Genomic DNA, 8812 nt, shown 5'->3' with positions numbered 1-8812 from the left:
GTCTACCACCAAAGAGTATCCATGAATGGAAAGGAGAGGAGAAAGAAGGGAAGGAGGGTAGCCCAAAGCTCATACTTAAAAGAGAAAATATGAACTTTTACACTAAAGGAAATGACATCATCTATATGTGAAAGAATTACTTAAAAAGAGATGAAAAAATAATTAGCTACAAAAATCATATCACATATAAGATTGTATATCATCATATGACTCAGTTATAAATTCTCAATCGTAAGTAAATGATATAAGATTGTATATCATCATCAGATCAGATCAATATAAGATTCTGAATCTTTCATCTTGGATAGGTGATGGACTGGCACATCACCACTAGATAAAATTAATATAATATATGTCATGAAAGTGGCCCTACAATCTAATGGTCCACCATCAAGGGAGAAGTTGAACGCCCATTTGATGGATTCCGAGTCACACAAAAACACAGAATGGTGTTGCTTGCGTAGAAGTGCTTTATTCCCACCTTAAATACTACTAGTGGGCGCTACGTTAGCCCGACTTCAAATCTGAGTTTGGCCGGACCGGACCGGACCGGACCGGGTTGGGCACAGTTTTACCTTCAAAAGCGGTGGAGGACCAGGATAACATTATGCGAGGATTTATGAGATGCTCGCTTCCCACCCGATTCGGTCCACGAAATCGACCGATGGTTCGAAACCCTAGCGAATCGAGGACGGCAGCGAAGGAAACTCGTTGATTCCTCTCATCTCTCATCGCGTCGTTCGCCTCGACGAGATATCTTTTATTGATCTGTTCGAGGTGTTCTTTTGTAATCTTAATTCATTGTCAATCGTCGCCTCGCATAATTGATTCTTGTTCCTGGTCGGACTCTTGATCTCGTCTATGCTTTAATTGTTCTTGTGTGCTTTGGATTTGGTATTCGTGTTTCCTTTTGCAGTTGATTTTAGGGTAAGATTGAGCGAGAATCTTCGTCTAGACTGCCATCTATCTGTTCTAGGGTTGGATTTTATTATTTCTATCGTTGAGATGCAACTCGGAAATAGAAAGTGTTTTTCCAACTTTTGTCTGTTGTAGGCATTAGTTTCTGTCCGCATGACTCGGTGATCGTTGATCAGGCTAGGAAATGAGATTTAAGGGATCTCTTGGTGCAGATAAAAGACTTTTCAGGTTTTATTAAATTAAGCCTTCATTTTAGAGAACATTAGTGCTTAAGGTTTTTCTTTTTCAGAATAAAGGGAAGTGTTCTTGCGGGTTTAGATGACTGTGGACTTCTGTTGGTCACTGGATTGATTAGGTAAGACACAATTGTTAACAAAACCCTTAGTGACTACTTTTTCCTAGCTTAATAGTGATTTTTAGAAGAAAGACGACAACTGAGTTAAAAAAAATGCGGGCATTCATCTTTCTGACTCATTCAACTATTTTACTTGGTCTTGGAAGTGCACCTCGGAACTGTGCTTGTCTGTTGTAAATATATTTACAAATAACTTTTGTCTAGTGGCTAACTGACCTAAACAGGTTGATATGGAGCATCTCAAAGCAAGCTGAGAATGATCAAAAGTTGGTGGATCATAAAATTTATAACATGAAAAATCAAAATTTCTTCTTTGCATGGATCATTATGTAGAGATTAGCTTGTATAATCTGTCATACCTACGTGATAGATCTTCTTTACTTTTGAACATGTTGCATGTACTTCTTCTTGATCTTTTCTTTTACCCTTGTTGTCTCTGGTTTTGAAGTCTTTGATCTTCTAACCTGACTGTCAGATGATTAAAATATTTTGAAAACATGTAGGTACTAGTTTGATGGAGCCTTCCTTGCTTACATCCTCCCCTGATAAATCAGATCTGAAGCCATCATTTAGAAAACCCACAAGTGATGCTGCTAGTAGGAAGTATCGACGCCATTCACCTGTTGGTAGATCGGGTTCATCTTCATCTGGTGGTTAGCAATCTGACTCTATCGATTGGTTGTGAACTTTTGTTTCATGCAAATGCTATCAGCTATGAGACATGTCTTCCACATTTGATGCTTTAGTTTCATTAAATTTAGACTTTGTGGTTTTTGTTAGTAAGGGGTTCAGTAACGTGGATGAACTGTTACTGATTGGTTAAAGGGGATGGATATTTATAGTTGGAACAAGCTTCCATTGGTAGTCCAATTGTCTTCCCATTTCATTAGAGTAGTATCTCAATGTAAGTAGTATATGGGAATTAATCATCTGTTTCCTGATCCTGATTCATGAGTAGGCACCTGACTTGTATGTAAATGATTGAGTACATTTTTCCTCCAAATCTGTAAATTCTTATAAATATTTGGTATATGTCAATGTTAAATAGGATGATTTATTGTTTTTTTTTTTTTTGAGAAAGATATTCTGTGATATCTTTTTTTCATATTTTGTGACCCCTCAAGTTATTACATGCCCTTTATAGTCCTAATCAAAATAGATTAGCTATGTTAGAGTGTAGAAACCCATGGCTTGGACCATGGTTTGACATATTGCTCGAAATGGTATGGTATGAGCAAGATGTACCAATCTGATAGCTAACTAGGTCCGACCACGGGGGCATATTGGGCGATGCACCCTCGTACTGATCAAAACCATTGAAATTTGATCGTTACTAACCTGTACCGGTTGGTAATGGGCAGATTTCAATTGAAATCAATCAAGGGCCCAGATTGAATTGATTCTAACGGTCAATTGGACCCATTTGAATGCATATTTAACTCATCAATGTCCAAAAAGGATAAATCCCTTATCCCTTCCGTATTTGGATATTTCTTATTGAAATAGAACTAAGTTTGCATTTAGTTCTAACTAAAATATCCTAATTTAGGGTTTTCCTAATTTTCAGGTAGTTTCAAATATTTTCTAGCCATTTTTTGGAATTTTCGGCGCATTTATGCTGGTGTAGACTGGTACATACCTGACCAGCCAAAGACTGGCACAGACAATTGACACAAAATTGCAGTCCTTGGCTTTGACTACCAAGATTTGATCTATTTTCTTCAAACTTATGCTAACAAGATTGGAGTTGGGTCTAGTCATAGACTCCCCTCTCAACCTTGTTTTACACTTCAACCATATAAAGAAACCCCAATTCTCACCCTCATGGACGAAACATCTCTCTTTGTTGAGTCTAGAGACATAAGTTGACCCCAACAGTACCGGTATCATGCTAGTCCACCCAAGGATCAGTATTAAGTTTCAAACTGAAACTTTAAGCCTTGATTCAAATAAAGGAGATCAATGATACAGACAAAATTCATATATATACTAAAGAGTTGTCATAATTGTTACCTTTCTTTAGCACAAACAGCTTGGCTCAGGTTATGATGTGATGCTTTGTCCTGTTTAAATCTTTCATCGCATAGTGGCCCAGTGTTTTTTGATCTCTACCAGTGTCTACTTAGCGCTATTCTTATGCAACTATGCTGGATTGGTATTATGCTTATCAGTATGGCATTCTTATTATACACTAGTTTTATCCTCTCCCTATTTCCTGTATTTATGTTATTAGGAAGTGTCACTAGTCTGCACAATATGCTGAATACTTTCTAGACAACATCAGTTGTATGATAAATACATATATCATCAGCTAAGTATTTGTGATGCTTCTATTCTACATACAAGATCAACCTGGTAGAACAGAACAGAGGAGTACCCACCAACTTTGTTTGTGAGATAAATTTATGTTCTTGTTGTGTTTCATGTTATTGTTGCATCTAGTTGAGAAGGATATTGCATCAGACTACCATTATACATGCACTTGACTTGTTATTGTGAATTTGGATTGCCACCCTGCATGAGTATTCCCCTCTATATTTGGGCATTTGATGAATATTTTGGTATGGATTTTTTTATAGCCAATGATTTGTCTTTTTATGGCATGGGTGTGTTGAATACCTTAGTGCATGGAGTGATTCTTTGTTATGCTGGTGGGTATGCTTCTATATCAGCCAGCATGAGCCAAAAATTGACCTAATAACTTGTGGGCTTCTCCAACAAAGGTCGGCATGATCATGAATTTTTTCAACTATCCCAAAATATGCTGGTCAGCATGCAATCCCTATATTGCTATGTATTTCTTGACATATTTTGCCTTGAGATCCACGTCATTAGCATGCTTCTAGTAAAATGCTTGCTTTGTATATGGTGAAAATTTTGTTTCGGTGAGGCTATTCTTTTTCTTTCTTTTTTAAGTTCCCACTTTAACCTAGGCTGTAAGCTTCAGAGGTTATCCACTTCCTTTTTCTTGCTCTAGATATAAAGGGATTCTTTAAGAAAAAGTAAATTTTTGTTTCAAGAATTTAATTTGCATTGTCAAAACATGATAGTAATCCATAATTTGCACTTTTGAGGCTTGCTTTGTCTTTTTTTCTTTGTGGAAATGCTTAATATTGACTTCCCATATTTGTTTCATAAACCATTCACATTTGAATTTGTGTCTTCTTTGTCGCTGATAGGCAGTCCTAGACGTGAGCGGAGCTACAGCCCTCTCCCTCCAAAGGAAGGTCGTGTTAGGACATCTGCTGATCAACACAGAAAGGATGCTGGAAGAGGCTCAGAAAGGGATTCTACTCGTAACAGGTCCAGTAGAGCCCACGATTCTCAGAAGCATTCTGAGAGGCATCTGTATGGGAACTCCCAAGACTACAGGAGGCATGATGATTATAGCAGGCATAACAGGCATGCTGATGAAGATATTAGGAATTATCAGCGGTCATCTAGGTCTGGTCGAGAATTAAGGAATGACAGCCGTTCTGACTATACAAAAGGTGAAAGAATATCTGACAGGTACAGAGATACTTGGCATCACTCTAAAGATAAAGGTGAGATATCGGAGCATAAGAACAAGAATAAGGGAAGAGAACCTGATATTGGAAATAACAAAGGAGACTTGACCAGAGATCATGATAAAATTTCAGAGCAGGACCAGCGAAAAGATAAAGAACCTAGGAATTACAAAAAAGATTATCGGAGGAGCCCTGGAAGTCATAAGAATGATCAGGCAGCTTCACATGAGGAATATATGGGGTTTGACAAAGATGTAACTCAAGAAAGAGATACTGGTGGTCCACAACAGAGGGAAAATGAGAAAGGTACTAAGAAGGATTTCAGTGGACATGAGGATCTGGTTTTAAAGAGGAAGCATACTGAAAGAGAAGTTGAGAAGCCCAGACAGAAACACAGCAGGGAAAGAGAAGAATTTCAGACAGACAAAAAAGGTTTTGCCAGTCACAGAGAGAGAGAAGGGGGGAATGAAAAGAACTCAGACAAAGCCTCTGATTTGATAGACAAGAAGAATTCAGCAGAGCTTCAAGTTGGTCATTCAGAACTTGGTGAGTACGTCACAAAAACCTGATTGTCTATTTGTTTGTCATTTGTATGTGCATTTCTGCAACTATCTGCATGAATAATTGTTCCTAATTATCCAACCATAGGAAAGGAGACACAAGAGGAAGTAAATACCAAGAATGCTGATATTATTAATGATGTTAATTCTGCAAAAGTTGCTGCTCTGAAAGCTGCTGAACTAGGTATGCCTTCAGATTGTGCTTTATAAATTGTGCTTAGGTTAAGTATTTTCTTCACTCTTTATCCTTTTCATTATTTTGAAACTTGAAAGTGTCCTTTGTGTTATAAAATGCATGGCCAATCTATTGTTTTTCTGGTCTTTGTTATAGATACTCTCAAACCCTAGTTGTCGTGTAACTCTTGAATCTTTTTTTTGTGTAGACTTGAATTAAGTGGAAGGTGAGACTGCATTAAGGTAGTTTCATGCAAAAAAAGAATTTGGGATCATCTGTTACTGAGTAATTATCAAGTTTATTAATCATTTAAATTTGTAATCCAAGTGATGGAATCATGGGAAGTATACATACACGTAAACTGCCACTTTTATATTTGTAAAATTCAGACCTGTCTCATGTTTTACCTTTTTTAACCCTTTATTCTTTAAAATTTGTTAATGAAATTAATTAAACCATTTGGGATTTTGGAGCTCCCTAATGTTGGTATTTAGTTCTAGAATTTAATGTAACCCTGTTACCTCCATTTTGTGTACTTCAGAAGAGTCAGAACAATTGCAGAAATCCATCTTGTTTGTTTATGCATATCTGAAACCAAACTTTTCATGTTTTACAGTGAGCATTAATTTTACAATATTTGCCCTCAGCTTGTCATTGATTTAATAGTAGACAGTAGCTATTATCTCTGCTTGCCATTTGGTTCTGCTAAATTGTGCCGTAATGGAAACAAATATATGGTCTCTTTTTGCATAAATCTAATATGTTGATGTTTTACAAATGTCTGTAAATGGTTTCTCAGTGACTTCATGTTTGGTGTCTTCTGCAGAAGTTACATGTTTTATGTATACCGCTGATGGAATCTTTGATCTTCAAATATTGTCATACAGAACTCTATGTTAATGGCCTCATTTATGTTTGATAAGATAAATATGAAGATATTATCTGCTGGTATCCTTTTCGCAAACTAAAATAATTATACAATGAGGATTCACATCCTCAATCTAAGGTGAGTCTGGTACCATTACTGGACAGGTCCAACTCAATAAATAAAAGTCAGTATGGTTGTGCACAATCGGTCTCCCATGCAGCACCAGTCTCAAGGTCTCTGAATTAACGGTGTTTTTGTGGGCTGAAAATGAGCTAAAGCATCTCATCACCTAAACAGTCCTATCTGCAGGTGATGAATTGCCTGCAGACTATGCTGCTGCTGCATATTGCACATTTTGATGCCCAAGAATAACTATTTTCTTTCATGGATTTCATGATCTCCTCCTCATCCTCTCTACATATTTATGGAGTTTGTCATGTCCAACACCATAAATACTTAAAAAGTCGGTATGGTTGTGCACAATTGGTCTCCCATGCAGCACCAGTCTCAAGGTCTGAATTAATGCTGTTTTTGTGGGCTGAAAATGAGCTAAAGCATCTCATCACCTAAACAGTCCTATCTGCAGGTGGTGAATTGCCTGCAGATTATGCTGCTGCAGCTTGTTGCACATTTTGATGCTCATTCTAGTCTTAAGGTCTGAATTATTTCTTTGGACCCCACTCATCCAATATGGTTATACAAGTTTGTGTGTTTTTTCTATATATTGAAAATTAGTCTACACGATGACCCTTTTGCCCATTCATAGTGCTCAAACTGTCCTGTTTCTGATCTAACTTTAAAGAAATGTCATTACCATAAGAAACAGACAAGTTTCCCCAGTTAACTAATTGAATTTCTTAACTAGATACTGACCAGCCATCATGAATGATTTGAGAATTTTTCATGAGCCTGAACATCTTTTGTTGCTATGCTTACCTTGATTGCGTGTGCAGTGAACAGGAACCTTGTAGGGTTTGGAGGGGTTGGATTCTTGTCTACTGACCAAAAGAAAAAGCTACTTTGGGGCAACAAAAAGAACACTTCTACTGAAGAGGTAATAATCCCCGTAATTCTGAATGCAACAGCAATTGTTCTTGTAGGTGTTTGTCACCACGCATCTCATTTCATTGTCGAATACTACATACAGTCCTCCAGTCGATGGGACTCGCATCTGTTTCCAGATCAGGATCGCCAGGAAAAGTTCAATAGGCTCATGGTAATTTCTGATCTTTTATCAAGCAGTCATGTTCTTGAAAGTAGTTGATGCTATCTCGGTTTACATGGTTGTTGGAACTATGACAATTTATTAGAATTTCGACCCCTACTAACACATTTTTAGAGTCTGAGGTTGCCTTTGTGGCTATGGCCAATTGTAGGGTGTGAAGGGCAATGTGGCTTCCGAGTGCAGGCCGGACAACAACGATGGAAGCGTCCATGCAAAGAAACAGGAGGAGCTCGATACCGATCTGGAGAAGCAATATACTGCTGGTCTCCGACGAAGAGATGGTCGAACAGTTGGTCTTGGTTTGTAATGACGTTGGTATTCTCTCCAACTCTTTTCAAATGCACTACAAACATGTGTTGTGAAGAACTTTTCGACCTTATCATCATGGAAAAAACCAGTTTTCCGTTTGCTTCTAAACTACTGGAAATGCACTTTTGGTCATTCATTTACTTCACGTTTATGGAAACGTTTTATTTAGAGTCTCTTGAAAAAAAAAGTTAAGATATCCTTAACAAATTGAAAGAGATTATGAATGAACTACAAGATTATCCACGAAAAGAAGTATTTTTTATCTTTAATCAGTAGATATATAACTGCCTGAGAAGAGAGATAAAGGAATGAAATAGTTGATTTCTAGAGAATAGAATTGTACCTGTAATGATTAAATAGTCACAATCCTTGTTTGAAAAGTTTGAACATTTGGTCTCCTGGAATGCCCAGCCTCCTCCTGAGGCCCCTGTTTCACTTTTGATTTCTTTAGTTGAGCATATGACTGAAGCCTTCAAAAAGGCTGCAGGTGGACGATCGACTGTTAGACGGAGGAAGAGGAGGGCTATCATATCTGTGAGCTTGTCCTCCAAGGGTAGTTCTTGACCACCCTTACCCTTGGGGAATCTCTGTTCCAGAAAGAGGTTACACGGTTCGGAAGTGCTTTCCCTCCTCCTCCCCTTACCTTACAGAAAGAGGTTACACTTGGGGTAACACATGGGTTGTTCTTCTTCATCGCTAACACTATTAATGGCTGTCCTCGTTAAAGATTTTCACCCAATCGATATATGCAACATCCTCTATAAAATTCTTGCTAAGGGTCTTGACTAAATAGGCTCAAAACGCTCATTGCTGTTTTGATCAATCTTAACAATTGTCCGTCATCATCAAAGATAAAAAGGATCATATTCATGATTTTTTTTTTTTTTTTTTGC

At 37.6% G+C, this 8812-nt stretch overlaps 1 protein-coding gene across 1 annotated transcript; it reads left to right on the top strand.

Moving 5' to 3' along the window:
• The first annotated feature begins 608 nt into the window (after positions 1-608).
• On the top strand, positions 609-8027 carry LOC135634292 (uncharacterized). The gene is made up of 7 exons (XM_065144659.1): positions 609-777; positions 1777-1926; positions 4453-5328; positions 5431-5526; positions 7339-7439; positions 7533-7601; positions 7762-8027. The coding sequence occupies exons 2-7, from the start codon at positions 1788-1790 to the stop codon at positions 7915-7917; spliced, it is 1437 nt and encodes a 478-aa protein (XP_065000731.1). The 5' UTR covers positions 609-777; positions 1777-1787; the 3' UTR covers positions 7918-8027.
• The last annotated feature ends 785 nt before the right edge of the window (positions 8028-8812 follow it).

Source organism: Musa acuminata, chromosome BXJ3-3 (genome assembly GCF_036884655.1).
Source record: "Musa acuminata AAA Group cultivar baxijiao chromosome BXJ3-3, Cavendish_Baxijiao_AAA, whole genome shotgun sequence".
In the NCBI taxonomy this organism is placed as follows: Eukaryota; Viridiplantae; Streptophyta; class Magnoliopsida; order Zingiberales; family Musaceae; genus Musa; species Musa acuminata.
This window is presented reverse-complemented; position numbering and strand designations above follow the sequence as displayed.